This window comes from Heterocephalus glaber, unplaced genomic scaffold (genome assembly GCF_053883595.1).
Source record: "Heterocephalus glaber isolate CG9 unplaced genomic scaffold, H.glaber_assembly_v1.0 deba00000594, whole genome shotgun sequence".
Taxonomy (NCBI): domain Eukaryota; kingdom Metazoa; phylum Chordata; class Mammalia; order Rodentia; family Bathyergidae; genus Heterocephalus; species Heterocephalus glaber.
In genome coordinates this window covers 25,178,216-25,205,289 of record NW_028258151.1, presented here as the reverse complement: position 1 = coordinate 25,205,289, position 27,074 = coordinate 25,178,216, and the positions used below count along the sequence as shown (strand labels likewise).

General features: G+C 39.0%; 1 protein-coding gene across 1 annotated transcript; it reads left to right on the top strand.

The window, feature by feature from the left end:
- The first annotated feature begins 6,524 nt into the window (after positions 1–6,524).
- On the top strand, positions 6,525–26,505 carry Traf6 (TNF receptor associated factor 6). Its single transcript, XM_004852025.3, has 7 exons — positions 6,525–6,733; positions 13,995–14,318; positions 17,564–17,714; positions 18,622–18,780; positions 20,225–20,296; positions 22,396–22,473; positions 24,331–26,505. Exons 2-7 carry the CDS (start codon positions 14,017–14,019, stop codon positions 25,198–25,200), a joined length of 1,632 nt encoding a protein of 543 aa, XP_004852082.1. The 5' UTR covers positions 6,525–6,733; positions 13,995–14,016; the 3' UTR covers positions 25,201–26,505.
- The last annotated feature ends 569 nt before the right edge of the window (positions 26,506–27,074 follow it).

The following is a 27,074-nucleotide window of genomic DNA, read 5'->3' as shown; positions in this document are numbered from 1 at the left end:
AAAGTACATTCTTGATTTTTATGTTACAGTGCATGATTAAGATTTATTATGAAAATCCCAATGCTCTGAAAGATTCAACCTTATTAAATTCAATGGGCTGAAGAAATCAAAAGTGGAACATTCTATCAAGCATTGTTTATTAGATACACAAACACTGGGAATAAGTGGGGTCATGCAGGAATGCTCTCGTGTTAAAGTACAGTACAATTTTCAAAAAGTTAAGTACAAGATGGACACAAATACAGAGTAAACATATGTCTAAGGTTTTATTTGTCTCATCAATGAGGGAAAGAATTGATAAGATGATAAAATTGACTCAAAGGAGAATTTAAGAGATGGAGATTTTATAAAAGTAATCAAAGGAATTAAGAAATAAGTTTACTTGCTTAACGGAAACAAAACTGGTTAATACCTATAACATTAACCCCGGGGGTATATTTCCTTCAGGATGGAAATCTATAAGTTACTATATAGCTTCAATATCTGGTTTCCAAAAGAAAAATGTAAATAGCAAAGCCACACGAAGGCACATACTCTAACACAGAAAAGTAAATAATTACCAGGTGAGTATGTTGAACATAACATTGAAGGAAAACATAGACATTCTTTTCCTTTATTTCAAGTTTTGGATTATTTTTCTTAACGGTAGTTTTAAAAACAGGTATCTACAATAGAAAGTATAAGGACAAATCATAAGGTATTATTTATTTTGCTGAATTATCTGACACTTATCTCTGTCAATTCAAAAACTAATTTTATCCTCAACACTTGGGTGGCTAAGACAGGAGGATTGCTGGTTCAAGCCCAGCCTGGGCAACTTAAACTGTTATGGCTTGTGTTTAGATCCCCCCCACACCCCTGCAAAACCCCATGCTTTTCAGAAGTGGCTGAATCTGAATCTAGAGTGTGTGATTGATTCCTGGTGGGGTAGGCCCGAAGGCACTAGGATTAAGGGTGTGAGTGCTACCCACCCTAAGTAGCCTGAATAAGATAAAAGGGGCAGAAAGACACTGTTAAGGTCCCTGTTGCTTTTGCTGTTTTATGCCTCCATGAACTGTTGCCCCTCTGCCACCCTGTCTTGGACTCAGCTAATTATGGACTGAAACCTCTACAAACTGTATGGCAAATAAACCTTTCTCCCTTTAACTTTGAGTGTCAGGTATTTTGTCTCGGCACTGAGGGAAAAGTAACTAAGACACCAACTTAGCAAAACATTGTCTCACTATAAAAATTTAAAAAGAGCTAGGTACGGGGGTGTCACGTGAAAGCCCTGGGTTCAATCACCAGTACTGCAAAACAAAACAAATTATTATTTTATCCACACTGTGTGACTCATAAGAAACATAAATACAAATCAGACAAAAACAATTCATTTACATTAGAACTATAACAAGTACATCAGATAGTCACACTATCTGCTGTATTCTTTCCTTCAAGATAAGTGGTTAATTGGGTCAGTTTATCATCTCAACATTGTTTGATGAGCACTGATGAAAAAAGGAAAAAAGTGGTCCAAATGCGTCTCCCTTCCTCTTTCTCCCAAATAGGAAAGAAGCAGGAGTGAGACAGAGAGGGAGAGAGAGAGAGAGAGACAGGGGCAGGAACAGGGAGAGAGAAAGAGAGAGGGAGAGAGAGGGAGAGATTGAGGCTGATTTTCTTCTTTGTCCAAAAGCAGGTTAAATGAATGCAGCCACAAAAAGTCTATATTCTTGACTGGGATTTGAGGAAGAGAATGAAGACAGAGGACGAGAACTTTTACTCCTTACTAGTAGATAGACATTACCAAAGCTGTCTCATTGCCATGAAGGATGTGGAGAACTTCTCTAGGTTTGAATATGGTTTGAATTTTAGGCTGCTTTTTATCTTTATGAAATATTAAAGGGATAGAAACCTAATTCTACCGTGGTATTTAGAGATGAGGCCTTTGGGAAATAATTAGGATTAGATAAGCTGATGTGGGTGGCACCCCTATGAGTGAATCCTGACGGCTTTGTAAGAAGTACAAGAGAGACCAGAACACCCAGACAAACATGCTTCCTGTCTTTTGCCACGTGACACTACCATATGAGTCAACTTGAACTCTACTAGCAAGAACATGATCAGATGTGAGCCCTTGAACCTCCAGAACTGTGAGTTAAACAAACCTCTTTGCTTTATCGTCACCCAGCCTCGGGTGTTCTGTTATAGTAACAAAAAAAAATCATAGGCATGGTGATTCCAAAACTAAACTTTTGCCTTCTAGTATCTGAGTCTACTCTTAGGCTGAACAGTTCACTTAGCCAAAGGCACAGCTCCAGCCAAGCCTGTTAATACTATCTGGAGCCTTTCTCTACACATCCGTGTGCCCACACTTCTCACCTGCCCACTTAGTTTCTCACCCCTTCACCATCCCCTCCCCTCCCTCTTCTGCTCTGAGCACTGGGCCTCATGTTGGTGGAGATGGAAAAAGACATGGGAAAGAGAGAGGTATGGTGGGGCCAGTTCTCGAAGTTACTAAACCTGAAGGATATCCCAAAGCCAGACTCCTTTATTGGATAGCACTCCTTCATGTACTCTTTTGGCTTCATTTAACCACTGTTAGCAATCATGAAATCACTCAGTGGGTAATTGCTTTTACAACTCAAAGATTAATGACATCAGGCCAATTCTTGAAATGTCTGCTTTTAAAAACACAGCTAGGGGGAAATGTTGATCCAGAGCAGATCCTTTAAACAGAAATCCTTGGGAAATGCCACAGTAGATTACCCTGACCTTTTTTCTAGGTTCTATCATATCTGATTCCTCTCCTAATTAACTTGTTCTTTTTTGGTCATTAATTTCACCAAAAATTAGCCCATCTACTCTTTGGTTCTACTGGCATGGGAAAGATTCTGAATGTAAAGTGTTTTTTTCTGGATTGCATGTACCAGATTGTATTTTTTTCCTCTAAATACAGTCTCTCTCCACAGTATTACTTTCTTAAAACTAGCTGGGTGTAGTTACTTTCTGGGAAGTCTAAAGGTCCACTCAGCTCCTCCCCCTAGCCACACTGAATTTACAGATGCTGGGTTTTAAATCATTTCTTTCATTTCAGCTTTTAGGCCTTCATAGTAGCTGTTGCCTCTGCCTAGACTGCTCTACTTAAAGGTCTTTATATGAAGAAATCACCTTTCAGGTTTTTAGTTCAAATCTCCCCTTCCCAGAGAGCTGTCTCTAACTTCTCTGGGTAAAAGATACTTTCTTACAGGGTCTCTCATTTTCCATACCACTTATCATTATCTGACGTTACCTCACTGTTTACTTAAATATCTATGATCTGTCTGTCCAACCCCACTGAAATATGAGCTCCATGAAGAACCAGTCTGGTTTATTCTACTATATCTCTTGGTCTGAAGATGGTGGCAACACATTATATTTGCTATCTGTTACTGAATAATAACTTACCCAAGGGCCGGGGGTTCAGCTCAGTGGTTTCGCCGCCTGCTGCGCAAGTGCAAGGACCTGAGTTCGATCCCCGGTACCAAAAAAATAAATAAATAACTTACCTAAAATTTAGAAGCTTAAGATAACAAATGTTTATTATCTTACTAGCTTCTGTATGTCAGGAATTCAGAAGCAGCTTAACTGGGGGATCCAGCTTTGGGTCTCTGAGGTTACAGTCCAGATGTTTGGCTGGGGCTGCAGCATTCTGGGCCCAGCAGGTCCACTTCCATGATGGTGCCCACACAGGGCTTTACCAATCCACTGGCTGTTGGCAGGAGGGCTCCCTTCATCATTATGAGTCTTTCCCAAAGAGCTGCCTGGGCATCCCCAGGAGAGGGCAGGGACTTCCCTCAGAATAATTCATTATGAGACAGAGAGCAAGACAATATCTTCTATAAACTAATCTAGAATGTCACATTCTATCAATATCCTATTGGTTATATCAGTCAGCCCTATTAATTGTGGAAGGGGATTACACAGAGAAATTTCATCTTCAAAGCTACCTGCTATATACACAATAATTGTTCAATACATATATTTTAAACAAATGAGTTGTGTCTTAATTCCATAATTAAATTCTTAGAGGGCCATCTTATTTTCAAATGTTTGGGGAAGAATCTCTTAGCTTCCCAACCCTATGCCCACTAGACTATAAAGTGTCCTGTTTCATTTTTTCAAATAGAATGTTAAAAACAGCAATCCAATAACAAAATTACTTCTAATTTTTGTGCGTATCTGGTTTACTTAAAGAGATAATTGAGAAAATACTTTAAATCAGCAGCATTTAAGAAAACCTAGGCACTGTTGTTGCTATACTTCCCTAATAACTGTGCTAGTCAGAACATTCAATTCCGAGCATCTGTACAGGACTTGGTGGTTTACAAAGCATCTTCACACATGATCTCATCGGAATTCATATCATCTCTGAAAAGAAAATAAGATAGATTTTATTCCAGTGTTATAGATGAGGACACACGACTAGGTTCCAATTTTTCAGAGCCAGAAGTACAACTTTGGTGTTCTGATTCCTAGCATCAGAAAAGACTTCAAGAAGGAACTCTGTATAAGATAGGCTGGGTTGTGCTGCAGAAAAGATACCCCCAACATCTCAATGGCTTAAAGCAACACAGCTTTGTTTCCAAGGCAGATGGGTTCACTCTCCAAGACAGCTGTCATCTATATAGCACTTAGTAATCCACTGTTCCTTCTTATAGCCACCCCATGGTCTTTGTGATTGGACATAGGGAAGCATCTTATGATGAAAATCAAATGCTTTGTCCTAAAAATGATAAACATCCCTTCCCTCGACAGCTGATGAGCCAGAACTAGTCACAGGCCCTGCCTGACTGTGAGCTGATTACAAGAATTGTAAGTTTCCTATGTCCCTGGGGCATGGGTGAGCCCAAAGACTCTGCTCTATGTATAAAGTGATGAAAAAGAAACAGGATGTAGAAGCAAGAAAAGGTCCCTCAAAGACACTTATGCTAACAGGGTAGAGAAAGACACACAAGACATCTGATCTTTTTATGAAAATCTAGTGCTGAGTTCCTCCACACACATTTTCATTAGTTGATCCTGACAACAGCCCTGTTAGGCATCATTACCTTTTTTATGGTTTAGGAAACTGAAGCTGGGGGGTAGTAATTTGCATCACAGCTCACACTAATAAATGGCGGGGAAATGTTTCTCCTTTGCTCTTCCTTTTCTCCATCTCTCAATTTCATACAATGATTCCTGTCCTATTCCTTAAGAGATTCATTTGTAGGGCTGGGGATTTAGCTCAGCAGTTCTGCCGCCTGCCTCGAAAGCACAAGGTCCAGAGTTTGATCCCCAGTACCAAAAAAAAAAAAAGTAAAAAGAAAGAGATTCCTTTGTAAAAGGGTGGTACTGGGAGGGGATACACAGGGGCTGGAAATTCCACTGGCAGTGTTTTATTTTTTAAACTGGGTGACAAACACATAGCTGTTTAAGTATACTTCTTTATACTTTTATATCTCAAATATTTCAAAATACATTTTAAAGGGAGCCAATTGAATCTGAGAACTAGAGACAGATTCTTACCCTGAAAAGATAAGCATTTTTAGTAAATATTGCCCTCCAAAACCAGGATCTATACTATTGTTAATATTTATTGAGCACATACTTATTTTTCCCTAGATAATTTTAAATCACGTGTCTATATATTCATCAATGTATACCATCCCACAACCTTATTATTTCCACATTAGTAGGAGCTAAGAATGCTGAGATGGAGATTAAGTAACTTAATCTAAATTCACACGGTTTATGAAAGGAAAAAAACTGAATCCAAAGGGAGCATTCTATTTTCAGAATACGTACACATGACCACTCCCTGTAACACATACCCTAAGAGGTGGAAGGTAACCAAATTTGCAGAGGTGGGTGAAAATCTTTTCATGCACCTCTTGCGACACGTCCTTATATTCTGTACACATTTCTGACCAGTTAAACAGGGAATTCAAAATAGCTTTCCCGTGACAATGACAGAGGATGGGCTAGTATAGTTGGTAACAATTCAAAAGAAATGTTTCATGCATGGGCTGACTGCCTTGGCCTGGATGAAGCTAAAGGACCATGTGATTAATGGATGGTTCTACCTATCGTGGAAACTTCCGCGGTGAGGAAGGGGACGGTGTAAAGAATTCTCCAAGGTCCAGAGATCCTACCCAGATGGGGTTTCTCCTGCTTGAATGGGAAGCCTATGCAAATACAGTGTGGGATTACTAGTGTCGCTGATGAGCACTAAATCATTTACTCCAGGTCTGATTAATCGCCTGCAATTTACCCGTAAACCCAACCCCTCAACACACCAAACTCATAGAGAGGGGAGAGAGACAGAGAAAGTGAAAGACAGAGAGAGACTGAATCAGGACTGGGGAGCAAGGAGTTCCCAAGAGGGGACACAGGAGGGAATCCCACCCAGCCTGCGTTCCAGGAGTTGCCAGCTGCAACCGCCCCGAGCCTGCGCAGTAACTCACACCGTGGAGGACCGGAGCCAGGGGGCGCTCGCGAGCATGGGCCGCTCTGGCTCCTCCCCCGCGCTCCCCGTCCCTCCCTGCCCTGGGCGCTCAAAGAAGGCGGAAGCAGCGGTGTCCGCCCGCTGTGCCGGGCTCCGGGTGGTCTGTGCAGCCAGCGGTCGCGCGGCCTTTGGGCCGGAGCTTAGTGTCCGGCCGCCTCGTCTCGGAACCCCGCGTCGGCCCTTCCTCGGCGCCTGAGCCCGCCGTGTACGGCAGTCCCGCGCGCTCGAGCGGTGAGTCCTCTGCGGAGGTCTGCGGCCTCGTCCCGCAGCCCCGAGGCGCCGCCGCCTGTCCCCCTTCCCGCGGGTCAGGAGACACCCCCTGGCCCCTCGCTGCCCCACCTTCGGGGGACTCCTCCGGGCCCCTCATTTCCCAGCCGTCTGGGGACTCCGCCCCCTCCGCGGCCCCGCAGCCGCGGCCGCGCCGGCCCAGTCCCCTCCCGCCCCTCCGGTCCCCTCGGGTCCCGGCGCCCACTTCCTCAGCCCGCTCCCCTCACCTGGCCTTGGTCTTCCCCTTCCCAGAAAAGGAGATCGCCTCCTGGAGTTTCCCGCCCCTCCGAGCTCTTACTAGTTTACGTTTTCAAAGAAAAGGAAAAGCCCTTTACGTTCCCACCGAATCCCTCTGTCAATGTCAGGGGAAAGCTATTTTTAGGTTACTTGTTGAACTCAATACAAGTCCAGGGAGGGAGTTTAAAAAATGAAATTAGGATGACACTATTGTTTCTTCCCCACCCCTGCATTCGGTAATTCTGGTGATTGTTCCAGACGCTGGACTGATAAAGCTGTTCCTAGTATTTGTCTTTAGGGGATCTCCAGCTGAGAGTTAGGACTGTCTTGAATTTGAACAGAAACCTCTTACAGTACTGGAAGCTTGAATGTATAGTATTTGTTTCTGGGTCTGAGAACAGATTACTAACTATATGGCAGCACAGGTCCAGGAATGAGAACGATTTGTAAAGAAATTCTAAATTTTTTGTAGGGGGAGGGAACTTGGCTGCTGACATTTTATCCCTTCTCCTTTGATACTAGGGAAAGTTAGGGGGGGTTGTGTTTTTTTGAGACTGGAGGTGGGATGAAGGCAGTGTGGCCTCTTGTGATTGAAGGAAAGAATGTTTCAGGCCTTGGTTGCCCATGTGGTGGGTATGAGGATCACTCAGATTTCAACCTTAATACACTAGGTACATTATAATATTTCAGAATTATAAGGTGGGGACTTCTCTGTGGTCATTTTTGATATCTGGTGCTGGTAAATTTTTAGCCACTTGGATTGTGAAAGAAATTGTTCAAATCCTTGCCTCCTGAAGCCGAACAAACAGTGCCTAAGAAGGGAAATGCACCTTGAATTTGGATCCAACATTGTTACAGTAACTGAATATTTTATAGCATTTCTTGGCCATCGTAGCACATTTGCAGGTTTTTGCATTTTAGCCACAGATTTTAAGGAGTTGATTGTTCCTGTTTCTAAAGCTAGTAGCAAATTGAAGGTATTTGCATGTTCTTTTACATGGTTTTACTTTATGAGTTATATGTTTACTCATGTTTGAATTTCAGTCAACTTGAAATTGACTCATTCAAGGCATAACATGTTGATTTCTTTAATTTCACGCATTTCTCTCATTAGCATCTGTTGATCTTAAGTTTTAGTGAATCACTGGACTCCTTCTCCTGCCCCACAACATGTAATAGTATTCTCTTTAGATTATAATGTATATGCAGATACTAATTTGTGGATTTAAGCCATGATTTATGACAAAGTTAATTTAAATATGTATTCATTTTGCAGCCAAAATAAGATGGCAGTGGTTATACCTCAATATTTAAATAAAGTAGTACTTACCATACTAGATTCCCAACTGCATGCAAAAAGGGAATTGGAATCATGAAGCTCTTAACAAACCAGTTAAGGAATGATTTAAGCTTTGTTCCATCCCCTCCATTAATTCATGTAGAAAGCCACATAAATAAGTAGACAAAAAAACTGTAAGAAATTTATTTTACAGAAACATACTCTTATTTTAGCTTGTCTTGAGCCTTCCTTTATAGCACCTTATGATGTGGTTCCCTGTGGTATAGATAAGGTTAAAAAGAATCTTGATACAGAGCATAGTATTTTCTGTGTGAATCCACATTATCTTCTATTTAACTTCTGTAGCCGACTCAAAGCACTTTTGTTCTTCTCTTAGTGTTAATTACATTAGCTATTTATTGTAGTTAAGTGAGAAAAATTATTTTCACTTAAGCCATTGCAATATGTGAAAGTAAAGGGAAAACATATTTTAACTTACTAAAAAGAGAATAAACATAAAAAATAGGAAACGGCAGTCAAAAATACCATTAGCTTCATCTTCCCTTTGCGGTAGTTAAGATAGTTACATGGAACTATGTACTACTGTGACTTAGAGAATGAGTATCTCAAAGGGTTTGTCTGAAAGATATGTGGTAGGATCGAAAAATAAGGTGAGTTATAGTAAAAAGCAGACTGCTATTAATCTCACTCAAAATACTTCCCCTTGCTTCTTACACACTTATCCCATCATCTTTGCCACTTTCCGAAGCAGTTCTGGAAGTCTGCTTTTGTTAGTTTTTAGTTGTGGTGTCATGGTTGCCTTGGTATCCTACATTGATTCAAAACTTTCATGATCATTTTGACTTTGGGGAAGAGACAGAAATTATCGTATGATGTCAGATCAGGTGAAGCAGGTGGTTGTGGAAACAAAATAACGGTTTTACAAGCCCACCTTTCCACTGGATGGCATTTGACAGCAACATTCACGGTATTTGTGGTCACACTGTGTAAAGACACAAAAGAGGACTTCCAGAACTGCTTCAAAAAAGCTTGATGTCTTGTAGGGTTTTGTTGTTGTGTTTATGTGTTTGGGGTTCTGGGGGACTATACTGAATACAGTCCTTTTTAAAAACATTTGTATTTTTGAGACAAGGTCTCACTGAGTCACTAAGTTACCCAGATAGGGCTTCAACTTGGTACTCTCCTGCCTTAGCCTCCCAGAGTGTGGGGATTATACGCCTGTGATAACCTGTTAGAGTGCCCGTGGTGGAATTTCTTTTAAGGAATCACAACTGATTGACAGATTTTCCCAGGAACACATTAGCTACAAAAGATCTCTGCAAGTTTAGTGACCTTCAAGTGTTTTCAGCAAGACAGGAAGAGGACAGCGTATACACAGTAGGTGAATTGTAAACTGGATATGTGAGACAGAAAAGGTAGACTTAAGTTCAGTCATGTTTGCCTTTGTCTTCTGGAGCTACACTGTGGTAGGTGGTATGCAACAGATAAATATTAACTTTTCATGAGTGATTTTACTAAGATAAGTATACCTAGTATTGTTGAGGGTATAGAAAATGGGCTCTCGTATAGACTGGATGGGAATGAGAATTAGAAAATCTTTGATTTAAATTGGATAACTAGCATTATCTGTCATAAAGCTTAAAAATTATATACCCTTTGACTCAACAATTCTATTTCTAGGAAATTTATTTCAGGAATTGATATGGGAAGGAAAGTAACAAAGATATAAACCCTGATGTGACATAGCAGTGTCATTGACCCTCAAGTGTAAAGGATAGAAGGGGGCCTTGTGCTCCATCTTAGGGCATCTGTGTACATGACTGCCGTTTACCACTGTCTTGCATTACTGCCTTTCTCCCAATCTTAATGACCTTCCCTAGGAGTCGGTATTAGAAATAGCAAGGCTTTGGAAGGTATTTGTAATTTTTCCAAAGTATCGTATGAAAACTAAACATGTAAAGCAAAATACTAAGTATCATCACTGATTCTTTGTAATTCTGTCAACTCAATTTAATAATGCTGGACAGTCCTTCCAAATGAGAAGGGGACAAAGAAATGGGGGGAGTAGAGAGAGAGGGGAGGGGAGGGGAAAGGAAATTAAAAGAATTAAGATGTGTTGATGTATGGATCCTAACTACCCAGGATGAATTTAATCGTTGTGTACATGTACTGATAAAAACAAAAATAAAATTAAAAGTTTATAATAGTAACTATAGTTGGCACATTAGTGTAGTATAATGAAAATAAAGAGAAATAAATCTTCAATGCTACTTCATAGATAAATTTGTCAAAACACTGATAAACAGTGTAATACAAAGTACATACTTGTAGGGTTGAACATACTTGAGGTCTGATCTAACTCTGTTACTTATTAATTAAGTAATCTTGGGGAAGTTACTTAACCTTTTTAAGCTATGTAGTTCCAGCTTTGATAAGTGGGGTCGGCAAAACTGTTGAATAAAATACTGAATAAAGCTGTATGAAATAATAGCTCAGTCTTAACACCAGACAACTCTAAGTGTTTTGCATATATTTATTAACACATTAATCCTTTCATAGCTCTCAGGTGAATCCAGTTGTTAACTTCATTTTATAGATGAGGAAATTGAAGCACAGAGGAATTTTATAACTTACCCATGTCCTACACCAAGTCATGGAAGAAAAGAGTTAAATCCAGATCATCCAGTCTGGTTTCTCACCACTTCACTCTGGCCTTTCCAGCCAGAACAGTTCCCTGTCCTTTGTAGATGCTCATCAGTGGTACTCCAAATCTTTAAGATAACTAAAAAGGTATTTGTAGGGATAAAAGGATTGAGAACTGGTGGCTTAATCCTAGGTTTGGTAAGATGGGAGCCAAGATTTTGATTGATATATTGTATGCATAGGATAATTGTCTACTGTGTTCACTGGAGGTTTATATTCTGCTTCTAGAACTGTATCTCGCACATTTTAGGAACTTTCCCCAAGAATAATTACCTAAAATAGAGATATAGTTACAGGGCTGTGAATTGGTTTAAGACATTAGCTCTTCCTGGGAAGTGTCTGTTCAATTCAGTTGCCTTTTTTTTTTAATTTGATCTTTTATTTTGGGGGCTCTGATTTAATCCTCTATCTGAGGAATAGCTGGCAAAATTCTTTTTCCCATTCTATAGGTTGTCTCTTCACTTTGTTGGTTGTTTCCTTTGCCGTGCAGAAGCTTTTTAATTTGATATTATCCCATTTGTTGATTCTTGGTGCTAGTTCTTGTGCAGTTGGGGTTCTATTCAGAAAGTCCTTGCCTACATCTATGTCTTTAAGAGTTTAGCTATTTTATCGTCTAGCAGATTAAATGTTTCTGGTTTGTTTTTGTTTTTGTTTTGGTGCTGGGGATCAACTCAGGACTTTGCGCTTGTGAGGCAGGTGGTGGAACCACTGAGCTAAATCCCTGGCCCTAAGGGTTTCTGTTTTAACATTTAGATCTTTGATCCATTTTGATTTTGGTTTAGTATGTGATAAAGATATGGTTCTAGATTCTGTCTTCTTCAAGTAGATAGCTAGAAGTACAAAAGGCCAATAAATACATAGGGAAAAAAAGTTCAGTATGTCTGGCCATTAGAGAAGTGCAAATTAAAACAACACTGAGATTCTACCTTACTCCAGAAAGAATGGCCATCATCAAGAAATCAGATAATAACAAATGCTGGTGAAGTGACAGGGAAAAAGGAAGAAACCCTTCTACATTGTTGGTGGGAGTGTAAACAAGTACAAACTCTATGAAAATCAGTATGGAGATTCCTCAAAAAACTAGAAATAGAAATTCCATTCAACTCAGCTATTCTTCTAGTTATCTTCTCAGTAGAGTTAAGGACATCCTATTACAGTGATGCGTGCATCCCCATGTTTACAGCAGCAGAACTAATAGTATCTCAATCTTGGAAGTGGTCCACAGGCCCATCAACAGATGAATAGATAAAGAAAATATGGCATTTACACACAGTGGAATACTGCTCTGCACAAAATAGGATCAACTTAAAGTCATTTGTAGGAAAATGATTGCACCTTGAGAACATAATGTTAAGTGAAATAAATCAGGCACACAAGCTTAAATATTACATGGTTTCTTGTATATGAGAAACCCAAACTATAAAGAGCAAAACGAAAGGTAGATAATAGGAAATAGGATGCTAAATCTTTTGCAAAAGGGAAAGAAATGAAGAGACGGAGGGAGGGGATGAAAAAAGAATTACAATGTGTTGTGTACAGGTACCAACTCCCCACAATAATTGTAACCATTATGTACTGCAAACATGTACAAAAATACAAAATTAAAAATTATATATACTTTTTAAAAGATGTGTTATATACTTCCAACTTCCCACAAGGAATATAATCATTATGTACTGAAAAGATATACCAATAAAAATTTTTTAAAAGACATTAGCTCCTCATGCAAGTACCATAAAGGTTAGAATTTAAAGATATCCTATCTGCTCATGAAACCAATAGTTTTTCATGGGCGAAGAAACCACGCTTGTTTTTCCAGTCACTTGATGAAATAGTCACTTGACCTGACTGAAGGCAGAAGGACATAAAGATACATGTTTTTAATTCCATTCTTGCTATATAATCAAAATCCCCTCACTGACCTTTTGGAAATCCTGATAGAATTTTAGATCTAGAAGAAGAAACCAAGATTCAGACAGTTCAGTAACTTGCTCAAAAGCGCACACCTAATAGTGGCACATGATCACTTGCTGCCTTATGCACTGCTCTTCGTAGCTCTGCCCTGCTAGCTGTATCATGCTCTTCCACACAGGACACTTGAGGAACTTAAGCAGCATGGCTGAGTTCTTCAGCACATACTTAATGAGCACCTATTATCTGAAAATCTTGCACTGAATACTGAGGGTATGAGAATGAAAAGTTCCTGACCCGAGTCACGGGAAACAGACATGTAAATAGATAGTATGATATAGATGAGTATTACAGTTGAAGTGCTTTTTCTTTTTTAACCTTATATTGTCATCCTACCAGATCATGAACTCCTTAAAGGGCCCAGCCTTTGTGTGTGTTAAGTGCTTTGCATAGATGATGGTATATCATTCTTGAAGGAGGAAATCAAATAACTCATTATAAAATAGTTGCCATGAAGCAAAGCTGAAAACACTTTAAAAGTTGTTTTGTAATTGTTATGCCTTGTATCCACATGTCCCCCTAAGGCCTCATATGGTCACAGGTGGAGGTGGCTGGATCCAGGGTGTGTGATGCTGGGATCAAGGATGTGATGCTGGAATTGATCCAGGGTGTGATGCTAGGATTAAGGCTGCCCCACCCTGGGTGTGAGTGCTACCAGAACTAAGATAGGTAGCCTGGATAAGATAGGGACGTAAAGAGGGTCGGGTCGCTGCTAGTCATTTGTCAGTTGCTGCCTTCTGCCTGCCATGAACTGTTTCTCCTCTGCCATGCGACCCTCTCTGGGAGCCAGCTGACTATGAACTAAAACCACTACAAACTGAGCTAAATAAACCTTTCCTCCTTTAACTCTGAGTGTTGGGTATTTTGTCTCAACAACAAGAAAAGTAACCAAGACAGTAAATAACATTGACACACCTAATATATATGAATTAATATGCAACTTGCATTAATAAGGCAGAAGGATATGTGTTTGTGTTTGCATGCTAAAGCATTGTTTTCTTGCTGTTTTCACAGAGAAACTGCTAATCAAGTTACTATGAGTCTGATAAACTGTGAAAACAGCTGTGGATCCAGCCAGTCTGAAAGCGACTGCTGTGCTGCCATGGCCAGCTCCTGTAGCACTGCAGCGAAAGACGACAGTGTGAGCGGGGTGCCCAGCACCAGCACGGGGAACCTGTCCAGCTCCTTCATGGAGGAGATCCAGGGATATGATGTAGAGTTTGACCCGCCCCTGGAAAGCAAGTACGAGTGCCCCATCTGCTTGATGGCTCTGCGGGAAGCAGTGCAGACGCCGTGTGGCCATCGGTTCTGCAAGGCCTGCATCATCAAATCAATAAGGTCCGTGCGCTTCAGGAGGAGCAGTGTCCTGTAACAGAACCAAGCGCAAAGAACATTCCTGCATGGAACACACATCCCAAGAAAAGTCTTAGATACAAAAAGCCACTTAGAAAAAAGAACAATAGGCAGAAAATTTCAAAAGTTAGATTCTTATACCACTTCCCACTATGGTACAAGAGGTGACTTGTCTCTCTTCCCTTCCTTTGATGTTCAGATAAATAAGAGAACAAATAGCTGCTTCTACTTCAAGCAGTTTGAATGCACACCAGGGGATGACTGTGTTTTTAAAAAATAATGTTTTTAAATGTACCTTAAGTGACACTAGTAGACTATGATCATCTCAGCCACACAGAGAACACTGATTCTATAAGTGATCAGTTATTCTGATTTTATCCATGGTAAATCTTTCTGTTATTTAATGTCTCTAAGCAGTTGTAAAATAACTGGTACTTTTAAAGCAGGTATTCAGTGAAGACTCTACCCTCACACTCTGTGTATCCATAATCCAGTCTCTTCACTGCCTCCCGTATCTGTTCTGAATCACCATCAGCTCTAACTGGCCTTCCTCCTTCTACCATCGCCTTCTTCCAGTCTCATTACAGCAGCCAGAGTGAACCTGGTAAAATAAGTAAGGTGATATCATCTCTGCTTAGAACATCACAGCGGGTATCTGGGAGTAAAATTCAAAGCCCTAGAAGGACCTGTATGATAAACACATGATTAATTTTCTGACCACACAGACACACACACCCCGTGTTCACTCTCTTCCCATTCATTCGGTCTTTGCTGTTCCCGAAACATGTCAGGCACATTCCTGGCTTGGTGAGTCGCTCTAGCTGTTCTCTCTGCTTGAAACATTCTTGTCATATCTGAATTCCCTCCAGTATGGCCGAAATAACTCTCCTTACAGGTTCTGCAGCTACTCTATTTATACCACAGCACACACGCCTCTGTCCTACTTTTGACAACATGCCTGGTCTTTACCAAGTTCTCTTGTTTTCTTCATAGCACTTTTGCCTTCTAATACAAAAGGTAATTTATGTGTTTGTCTGCTTGCCCCACTGGAAGGTAAGCTGCTTGAGAGCAAAATTTCAAATCTGTTTTATATCTTGACATTTCCCAAGTGCCAGGAACAGTGCCTTACCGACAACAGGTGGTCGGTAAATATGGTTGTCTTACCTGAAACACATGGGATTTCCACAGATAATTCCACTTCATCTCCTGGAAAGTAGATACATTTTATTATAACTCGGAAATAAATGGGAATATTTTTATATGACAGGGAGTTCTGTATAGAACAAAAAAAAATTGGAATGGGGATCTGTGTCTTTCGATAACTAGCCATCTAGTATATATCAGTGAAATCATTCCTTAATAGGTTAAGTTCTGTGACTATTCATTGGCCTCTTAAGTATTTATCTCTCAACTGTTACACTAACTTTTCTGTAGAACTTGAAATTAGGGTCACTGTATCCTTGCTGCAGACTTGGCTTCACTACAGTCATAAGGGAGTGTGTCTGTTTCAGTTTTGGGAGAAATGCCTCATGTAGAATTAACAAGATCTGTTTAGAATAGGTTCTCTCAGCCTCACCACTGCTGATGTTTTAGGCCAGATTGGATTTTTTTGTTGTTGGGAAGAATGTCCCCTGGGTTGTAGGATCTTCAGCCTGGCTTGTGTCTGTTTGATGCTAGTAGGGTCCACCCTGCACCCAGCAGTGAGACCTACAATGACTCCTGGGAGCAAAATAGTCCCTGGTGGAGACCACTGGTTTAGGGCAGTGGTAGTGAACCTGTGGCACGTGTGCTACAGCCAGCTATTTGTTATTGAAAGCTCTAAGGTTTGCCATCCATCACTGGTTTAGGGTATACAGGAGAACAGTGTTAAAAGGGCCAGTCTCTTTTTTTGTCTAATGACTTTTATTTATATTGTATTTAGGTTAAAAGGGAGGGGTACCCTATTATGATTTATTGATTTTCCTGTAGGTAGAAATGTATTTTATCAAGTGTCAACCATGCCCAGAAAGGTAGCCAACTGTTAGCAGCTTTGTAATAGCAAAATACACAGCAAAGTAGTGGGACAGTGGTGTGAAACGGAAGTAAAACCCACAAACGGAAATCTGAGGCTTTTTCCCACTACCTCCCTCTAAGCTATAAAGGGCCACGTACTGTGTGTCTGATGGTCTTGAAGGAGCTGCCCTAACATTTTTCATTGGCTGTAGTCATTCGGGGACTCAAAATACTTCTCAATTTAATTCCATTTTCTTTTGGAATAGTTGGTCATACTCTGGATAGTGATTTTCAGTTTACTTTGAGTTTCTTATTTTCTTTTAGGTAGACATCACTTTTGGCTCAGGCTTTATATTTCAGTAAATTTGTTTACTACTTCCTGTGCTATCAGAGTCTACTTGGCAATGTAATCATTACAGTCTGAGAAAGGCCCCATAAAGATTACCGACATGTCTCACCTTTATGAGCTGTAAGGCATTTGACAGCACTGTTTCTCAGTCACCTTTCTGTCTGCCGCAGCAGCTAGCACTCTTGAGCACAGAAGAGGTGCTCAGGAAATGTTTGAGTGATTAAGGTTCCTGTGGCCCACTTGACCTGTCACATTTTGTGAGTGGAGGAATGACAGACACACACACACACACCCCGCCTGAAGATGGTTTTTCCTACTATAAGATGGGGAAAAAACATAGAGGTTCTTTAACTTCCTATTACCTGGTGGCACTTGTACAAATTAAAGAAACCGTCCTTGCTTGTCGCTTGGAGCGTCTTCGTGACTGTTTCAGAGTACCTGCTCATACGAGCCTCGCGGTCACTGCTGCTTGGTTAAATTTTCACTAGCGAGGCAGCAGTGCACTGCAGACATGTTACTCAGGTTCTGAGCAGTGTGGCCCATCGTACTAGGATACTACATAGGTGCTGGATGGAGGCCAGCCAGACTTTCAGTGTTTCCATTCTTTACTTTGATTTTATGCTAATCAAAATACCATTTTATTCAGTACGTGTGTGTTCTTTTTGAGCTGGAATCTATCCTACCATCTAAAATCTCATGGCTTTTGAAGATGATCAGTATGGTGCTTGTTTGTACTCATTTCATAAAAATAAGTTCATAAATTATTCCTAAGAGTTTATTTTAGTGGTATTGTAGTATAACGTTACCTTATTTTGTATGGTAAATTAAAGTCAGTTTTTATAATGTGAATGTTTAAATCAACTAATTGGATACATCTTGTTTCTTTTAGGGATGCAGGTCACAAATGTCCAGTTGACAACGAAATACTGCTGGAAAATCAACTATTTCCTGATAATTTTGCAAAACGAGAGATTCTCTCTCTGATGGTAAAGTGTCCAAATGAAGGTTGTTTGCACAAGATGGAATTGAGGCATCTTGAGGTATCAAAGTCATTTTCTAGCTGTTTGCATTTGTGCCAGATAGTTTCTAGAGAACACAGATTGTGCTGCGTTAATTTGTGTATTCCTAGGACCTAGAATATAATAGCTTTTAAATTCTTGCTATTAACACTTTGATTTTTAAATATAAATATAAGAAGAAACTTGGGATTTTTTTATTCAGTTTTCTCTATCTCTTCCCCAGCAATAATAAAAAAAAAAAATCAATGTTCTACAAATTTGGGGGATATTATGTAGAATAAAACTGATGGAAAACATTTTAAATTCAAGAGTCACATTTTAATCCAATAACTTCATTTCTTTCATTTGAAATGTATAGTAAGTCTCATGTAGTTACTGTGTCAGTACCCTCATTGGACATTTTTCTGTTTTTCTAAATTGTACATTTTATTATGAGCTAAATGAAGGGCTCCTTTCAGTTAATTTGATATGAACTGAAAGCATCAGGTAATACAAGAACGTGTTTTTTAAATAAATCAATTCTTAGTTTGGTGACGTTTATCAGAAATGAATATTTTTAATTATATTTGAAATTAAATGTTTAAGGCATATTTGGAGTCTGCCCCTTTTACTTAGTTCTTTTTGAGGAAGTGGCTCTCTTAAAATAGTACTGAGTTGCTGTTCTGGAAGTCTGACCTCTTTCCAATTCCCTTCCCTTATTGAATGTATGAACTTGAGAATTCACATTCTTTGTATAAACTTGCAGTCTATGCCATTATTTGAAAAAAATTCATTAAGGCCTTCATATTGTGAATAATACTGTGTATAGTAGGTAATGTAGCTTTAGTAGCCAATTTTTAAAAAGAGAACCATGTATTCTTAGAAGAGATTATCTTTGGAAAACTTCATGGTTGGCAAAGACTAATCAATTATTTTTTCTTTATTGTAGGACCATCAAGTACTCTGTGAGTTTGCTCTTGTGAATTGTTCCCAATGCCAGCGCCCCTTTCAAAAATGCCAGTTGAATATTCATATCCTCACGGATTGTCCAAGGAGACAGGTTTCTTGTGTAAACTGTGCTGTATCCATGCCTTTTGAGGAAAAGGAGGTATGTACTAAATAGGATTTAAGTCCACTGCTTTTTTTTTATATACACTTTTAATGTATATTGGAGAAAGTTAGCAGTAGATAAGGATATGACTGAAATTTTGATTCTGCATTATTAATTTTTGGAAATTTGATTTTTAAGAAAAATGAAAGTGTAATAAGTTATAAATATGGAGTTTATATTTGCATATTTTTATTATAAACATTGTTTATCCTAGTAATTACTGTTGTAGGTCTACAGGCAACAAAAGCTGCTTGGAAATGAATTTGCTAATCATAATCCTGAATATGTGGATTTTAATGACCAAACTGATTGCAGACAAAAATGATTGCTATAAAAGATTTATACAAACTTATCTTGTGAAAGAGAATGAGTTGTTAAAAAGAATAAATTAAATCCCATGAAGTATATACCATTAGTGATAATTCATTGTCCTGTATACTATATTCACTTTTTAGTATGTATTTTATATTTACATTAAAAAGTCTACCTTTTAAAGAGAAGGTTCATGATGTGTGACAGCATCAGAAAGATACAGCAGTTTTTCATTTAAAAATCAGGATAAAAAGGGCTGGGGATTTAGCTCAGTGGTTGTGCCACCTGCCTTGCGAGCGCAAGGACCCGAGTTTGATCCCCGGTACCAAAAAAAAAAAAAATCAGGATAAAGAGAGGTTGAATAGTTTTATATTAATGTCAGTGTCAAAACTTATCACTGAAATTCTATCCCTTGGTGTCTTTCGTGCTCTCTACTAAAATAAGCCTATGTATAATTTTATTCTTTTATAACTAATAGTTACTTCCTTCAACTTTAGTTCTTACAGATTTGTGTTGTGATTTTTTCCTTTGATCAAACATATTTATTATGTTGATAAAATACTTTTAAAAAACTAACTTGCTAAAAATATAGAAAAATTTCAATCATAATTAGAAGAAATTACCATCTCTTCTCTAAACTTGAATACATTAGATGGACTTAACCTGGAAAGTTAATTATTTCTCAGTACATCAACTAAACTAAAGTCATTGTATTCTAGAAAATAACATACGAGAACTTGGAGACCAAAGCCTCTCACCTTAATAATGCATTTGTTCTTGTTTGTAAAAGTTTTAATTAAATTGTCATAGTGCTCCTGAAAACTTTTGGAAGTAGATTGCCTTTGAAGAATTATAGTATTAGCGAATGATATCCAAACTAGTCACAGTAGACTGCTTCAGGTTAAAAGGAAGTGATTTTGAGAGAGCTGCAAGGCTAAATGAGTCTCATTACTGCTCTAGTAAAGGGAGAGAAAATAGCCTTATAAAGGCTATCCTCACATTTTTATCTAACACAAATTCGTATACATAATTTATTCATGGTGAAAAAAATACTTCTTATAAAAAGTGATTGTTTATATTTTTAAGTTTTCTCATGCTTATCTTATAATATTTCTCTCATAAAATTTAGATCCATGACCAGAACTGTCCTTTGGCAAATGTCATCTGTGAATATTGCCACACCATGCTCATCAGAGAACAGGTACTCTTTTTCATAAATTAAAAGCGTCAAAATAACTTATAGAAGCGTTAGCTTTTTAAATGAATATTTAAGTCAGTACGACAAAATCAACACAGGTTGAAAAAGTATTAGAATTACAGAACTGTACAAAAATTTTTTATATAAATTAATGTAATAAATGTTTTCAAAAGAACAAAAATCCTGGGCCAGGGATTTAGCTCAGTGGTTCCAGTTCCTGCCTCACAAGTGCAAGGTCCCAAGTGCAAACCCTGGTACCAAAAAAAACAAGAACAAAAATCCAGTGCTTTTAAAATTCCTAAATCATTAACATGGTACTTATGTTAATATTCATATACATTAATGTGATTAATAAAAATTTTTGAAAGAACAAAAATCCAGTGTTCTTTAAGCACTTAAAATCCTAAGTCATTAACGTAACACCTATGTTTATATATCTTTGTAAGACCATATAATTGAACAAAACTATATAATTTTAAGATAAAAACAATTGAATGTAAGGATAACCATTTAAAGAAAGAAGTAATTGTGTGTGCGTGTGTGTGTGTGTGTGTGTGTGTGTGTGGTATTGGAGAGGGAATCCAGGGCCTTGCACATGCTAGACAGGTGCTGTACCACTGATGTACAGCCCCGGCCCAAGAAAGCAAAGACTTTAAGAAATACATATTTCTTAAATTCAAACATTATTCCTGGCTGTAGCCCCTGAGGCTATGGAAGGTTTCCAGATTTCTAGGACCTGTGGCCCCCTCTCTTGGTTGTACTTTAGGCCACTGATGCGGCGTCATCAGAGGTCATAATTGTAATAGAAATCTGGTTTTTGATTATTAATAGAGAAAGGAAAATTCCATCAGATTGTTGTCTTCTGACACTTGGGGAGTTTACCCACAAAATACGAATATTACTCACCAGACAGGTACACACCCATGAAATCTGCAAACCCAGAGATCATTATTGATTGCCTTACTATGTACAAGCAAGCAAAATCTGTCACTTGACTAAGCTTTTCCATCTGTCTGTTAACAGAGTCCTTTAGTTTCTTTCCAACAAAGTCTTAATTTGAAAGGTGTTAAACTTCTTTTTTGCTGAAGTCCCACCTCCTTGATTTTCCTTTTTGCCCTCTTAATATTTAAGAAAATAATGCAGCATATTTAAAACCCAGCAGTAACAAAGTTTACTGTAGGAAAAAACCCTAGACAAAGCGTCAGAAAACCTAGGCTTTGATCCTGGCTGTACTATTAACTTGCCTTCTGATCTGTAACCATAACCAAACCAAATTTCTGAAGAAAATTTGGTACCACTTTCAAAAAATATGATCCTATATAATGGAACGCGCTCTAAAGAATGTGCCTTTGAACCAGGTTATGGTGTCATACTCCTGTAATCTAGCAGGTATGTGGCAGGACGCTGAGGCAGGAAGAATACAAATTTGAGCCCAGCCTGGGCAACTTAGCAAGACCCTATCTTAAAAATAAAAACTAAAAAATGGCTAGCTATATCAATCAGGGTGAAAGCCTTGAGTTTAATCACCAGTACCACAAAGCGTAAGAGAATGTATCTTTGATTCCCGGTATCAAAGCCTGAGGCTTTCAAGAATGTGCTTAAAATATCTTCTAACATCTTAGTTTCTAAATAGCTACCTGAGATCCCTCAGTTTAGCTGAAATATGCCCAGGTTAACAGAAGATAAGGTGATTCATATAAGGTTGTCATGAGGGGAGCTCTGAGTCTATAGTCAGTGGCTTGAATGCATGCAGCATTAGTGGACCCTGTTGAGTTTGCAGTTGTCAGAAGTTGTTGCTTCCTGAAAATACCACTAGAGGGTGCCAGTTGCCTGTAAGAGGAACAGATTCCTTTATGAAATGAATGTTATTGAATTTGGGGGCAGATATTAAGAGATTTTTAGAAATACATATTATTTTAATCTCTGCGGGCTACGGGTTTCTGTCACAGCTTACTTAGCTTTACCACTGTGTCCCCAAAACAGCAATTGACAATACATAGTTTTGTTTAGGCAAAACATAAATTCCTTTTTAAGTGTAATCTCATGAAACTGGAACCTCACATACGGGGGAAAACATTTTTTACCTTTATTTTGATTTTCAGATGCCTACTCATTATGATCTAGACTGTCCTACAGCCCCGATCCCCTGCACCTTCAGTACTTTTGGTTGCCATGAAAAGGTAAGGTTTTTGTTGTTATTTTGGTTTGGTTTGGTTTGGTTTGGTTTTTCTTGTTTGAATTCTTCTGTATAAATCAAAAATACTCAATTATGTAGTCTAGTGGAGAATACCAACAAGCATGTGTTTGTAAAACATGATCGATGATACAATAAAGTTGTTGATGCTTTGAACAGACGCAAAGGCATACTTAGAGCAGTGATGGCGAATTGGATAGAGTTTCCCATGGTGCAAACCACCTGCTGCAGCATGTGTGCCACAGGTTTGCCACCACTGCCTTAGAGCATTTAGGTAGACAGGACCAAGTACATTTGGGGGTTGACCCTTGACAGATGGAAAAAACTTGTCGAAGAAGACCTGTGAGAGGGAATGAGCATCGCATTTTGAGGGACTTTGGATAGTTTCATTTGTTACTCGACCAAATAACAATAGAAGATTTTCTGTGGATACCTGAGCTTGGAATAACTAGACCCAAAATGAGTACAGCATGGATGACAGCGATAACAATGAAGACAGATCAAGGAGCCAGTACATGCCTGTTTAGCAGGGAAGATCTATTGCCTGTGTAGCTGAATAGATATGAGGAGCAGAGGAGGAGGCATCTAGGATGACTCTTGGTTTCTGGCTTTGGTCTCTGGGTGGATGGGGAAGGACCATTCATAAGCAGAGTGAATACAGAAAACTATGGAGATAGTTTAAAAAAATAAAAAAAGAGCTTAAGTTTTAACGGTATTGAGTTATAAATTTCAGTTCATCCAGCTCGGGAACATTCAGGTGGAGATGACTGAGATGAAGTATGTGATCTTAACGTCTAAAGAGAAATTGAGACACAAAATATTGATTTGAGAGAGTAATTTGTTGTGATAATGGAAGGTGTGGTTGTGATCATGGAGAATAAGCATGCTCAAGAAAGAGAAGTCAGCCAGGGAAAGGAACCATAAATGAACCGTGGTATAGAAACAGATGAATCAGGCAAAAGGAGTGTATTGTTATTGCGCCCAGATTATCTTCAAGGCTAGAGATCAGTGTTCTTTCTGGAGAGTGTAATTACCCTTTTGGGGTTTTTTTTACTTATTTGTAATAAGCATTTAATAATTTAAAAGACAGAATAGTATATGGTATGATTACATTTTGTGAAAAAAAATTTTCTTGTTTGTGTGCATAGAAAAAAGACCTGAAGGAAGTAATACCAAAATATTAGTGAAGTTGGGTGAAATAATAGGTAACTTATTTTTTTAACTGTCTATAATTTTTTCTGTAATGTACAAGAATTTTTTATAATAAAAATTGTTACATCATAACTATTTTATGTAGCAATTAGAATGTTCTTGATTACCTTCAAATAGTGTAGAGAAAGCAAAGATTCCAATTTGGAATAGACTTGCATTATAAATGAGGAATTGGGGATATTCTTTGGCTTTAAAGGAAAAGGTAGAAAATGGTATTAAATCAGAAGAAAATATAAGATCTGTAGAGGTTTGCCCTTTTTTCTAATGGGAAATGTTTTAATAGTTATATTTTGAGGGAAAGGAAGAGAGTTTAAAGACAAAGGAGAAGGGATAACTGAGCGCAGCTACAAGTAGAACAATCTTAGACAACATGTCTTGAGTCATCAAGAAAAGATGAGTATAGAGACTGATATTTTTTGAGGAAAGCTGAGAGTATTTGTCGGAGACCATCCATCTTTTAGTGAAGAGGCAGGATCATCTCATTGGATCAAGAATCTGTGAAGGCAAAGGAAAGTATAGAAGACTGAGAGGAGCTGTAGTGCACCTTGCAGACATCTTACTTAGCCTGGCCCGGTCCTTTCCCCAGTCCTCAGTATCTGTTCCCCACCTAAGGCTTGTGCTTGTATTTTAGATGCAGAGAAATCACTTGGCACGCCACCTGCAAGAGAATACCCAGTCGCACATGAGAATGTTGGCTCAGGCTGTTCATAGTTTAAACCTTGCTTTAACTCCTGTGCCTCCACGTGACCTGCTTCCATACGATGCTGCCTCTCTGCCCCGGGTTTCCTCTGGGTGCCACCCAGAGGTCCAGAATTTCCAGGAAACCATTCAACAGTTAGAGGGTCGCCTTGTAAGACAGGACCATCAAATCCGGGAGCTGACTGCGAAAATGGAAACTCAGTGTATGTATGTAAATGAGCTTAAAGGAACTATTCGAACCCTCGAGGACAAAGTCGCTGAAATTGAAGCACAGCAGTGCAATGGGATTTACATTTGGAAAATTGGCAACTTTGGCATGCACTTAAAGTCTCAAGAAGAGGAGAAGCCTGTTGTCATTCATAGCCCTGGATTCTACACAGGCAAACCCGGGTACAAACTGTGCATGCGCCTGCACCTTCAGTTACCAACTGCTCAGCGCTGTGCAAACTATATATCCCTCTTTGTCCACACAATGCAAGGAGAGTATGACAGCCACCTCCCTTGGCCCTTCCAGGGTACAATACGCCTTACAATTCTTGATCAGTCTGAAGCCCCAGTAAGGCAAAACCACGAAGAGATAATGGATGCCAAACCAGAGCTGCTTGCCTTCCAGCGGCCCACAATCCCACGGAATCCAAAAGGTTTTGGCTATGTAACTTTCATGCACTTGGAAGCCCTAAGACAAAGAACCTTCATTAAGGATGATACGTTGTTAGTGCGCTGTGAAGTTTCTACCCGCTTCGACATGGGTGGCCTTCGCAAGGAGGGTTTTCAGCCACGGAGTACTGATGCAGGGGTATAGCATCCTTTCATTTGTTTAAAAAGAAAAACTAGAAAAAGTGCCTTTCCTTGCCCTGTGTTTGAGAATAATATGCAAACAAACAAACTAAAAACAGTGGGGAAGGGGTAATACCAGTGAATGTTCTTAAAGAGGCCACTTGCTGCATCCGCCTGTTACAAATATCTTACTCAATTTTTCCTTGGGAATACATACTTCATGTTTTTTTCAGAAATGTTACATTTGAAGTCCCCTTGACAGCAGCAAGTACGTCGTCAATTAGTATACCTCTTTGCTGTACTTTCATGGTCATTTGCCTCAGTGTTCTATTGTCAAAAAAAAAACAAGTATAAAAAACAGTGCTAAAGCTCAAACCTTTCATAATAATGGGGTTTGCTTAAAAACTGTGGCTTATTTTTATATTGTATGAAATATATGAAATGTGACGTCACTACTGCCTGTACTAGTGCCAATGAAAGAGTGAATGCTCTGGAAAGTTAAGTTCTCATTTTATTTGACCTCCTATAGATTCCAGAGGATTTTAACCATAATCCTTAGAAACTTTAAGTTCTCATTCACATCGTTTCTTCCCTCCTGCTGTTTACTGAGCATACTGGGGCTGGTTTAAATCCTGAGTATGGCCTTATTTAGTGTAAACATGTCTGTTAAATCACTTGTTTTTAAGTGTTTCATTCTGCCTTGCTTGCATATTTCCTTGAGGCCACAAAGTGGTGTCTTCCTAGAGTTTATAATGCTGAGTCCCGTGTAGACCCCAGCAGCTCAGTGTTACACCATGGAACCCTTTTTGTCTGTTCAGCACAGAGTGAATTCCACAGCCCTGCACATCTTCTGTTTGTTGCATGCTCACAAAAATCACAAACATAAAAATTAAAAGTGATTCGCTTGTTAACCATCATGACATCTCACTGGTGATAACAGAAGCTATACGAGCTATGAATGTTCAGCCTTTTGACTACCCTCTGGCTTATTTTATTACAAAATTGATTTTCTAAAAGCAGATTTTTTTTAAACTTAGGCAATCTTTCAAGGTGCCAGAGAAATCATTAAACCAAGGTTGGAACCCGTAGAGATGGTGACACAACACAAGCTGGCTTGAGTAGGTTGCTTTAGTCCAGTCATTGTAGGTTCCGAGGAGGGTTTTGTGGAATGTGCTGCAGTAAAGAATCAAAAAGATCCACCCACTGCTTTTTTACACAAGACTATTCAACGTTTGAATAAATGGTAATGGTTATATCTCCCAAAAGGGCAAATCAGAACCTCCAGCCAGCATTCAAGATCTACCTTAATTTCAAGAGGAAGCTCAGAGTCCTTGTATGTGGCAAGAAGTCTGGTTTTCCATTCCAAGTAGCTCTAGAAGTGTCACTGTGACCTTCCCCTGTATTTTTCTCTCTACCCCTTTAATGCTCTGTCCCATGTTAAAGCGTGATGGTAAAGACCTGGTTCCTGCACCACGTGCATGCTGCTGATTCATCACTAGTTACCAGTTTATTTCCTGACAGTTTGTGTCCCTTCGCTCTTTTTCCCAAACAGCTCCTGAGAATCATTGCAGCACCACCCACTAAGTAGGGAAACCTGTGCTACTGTTATTCCTGCCATTGTTTGTCAGTGAATAAATAATCAAATTCCATTTAAAAAGTAAGCAGTGGTTATTTTTGTTTTTGCATAGAAAAAGCCTGAAAGAAATATCCTAAATTATTTTTGATGGCTTATTTTTTGTGCCTCCTTGCACTTTTTACATTTTCTATAATAAGCATGTACCTTTATCAGAGAAGAAAATTCAGTGTTGCCTCAGAAAGTCAACTCCTCATTTAAAAAAGGAAGTGATATTTAAAAGCTTCCTGGTTAAATTTCTATTAAAAGCATGTCTCTGCAATAGG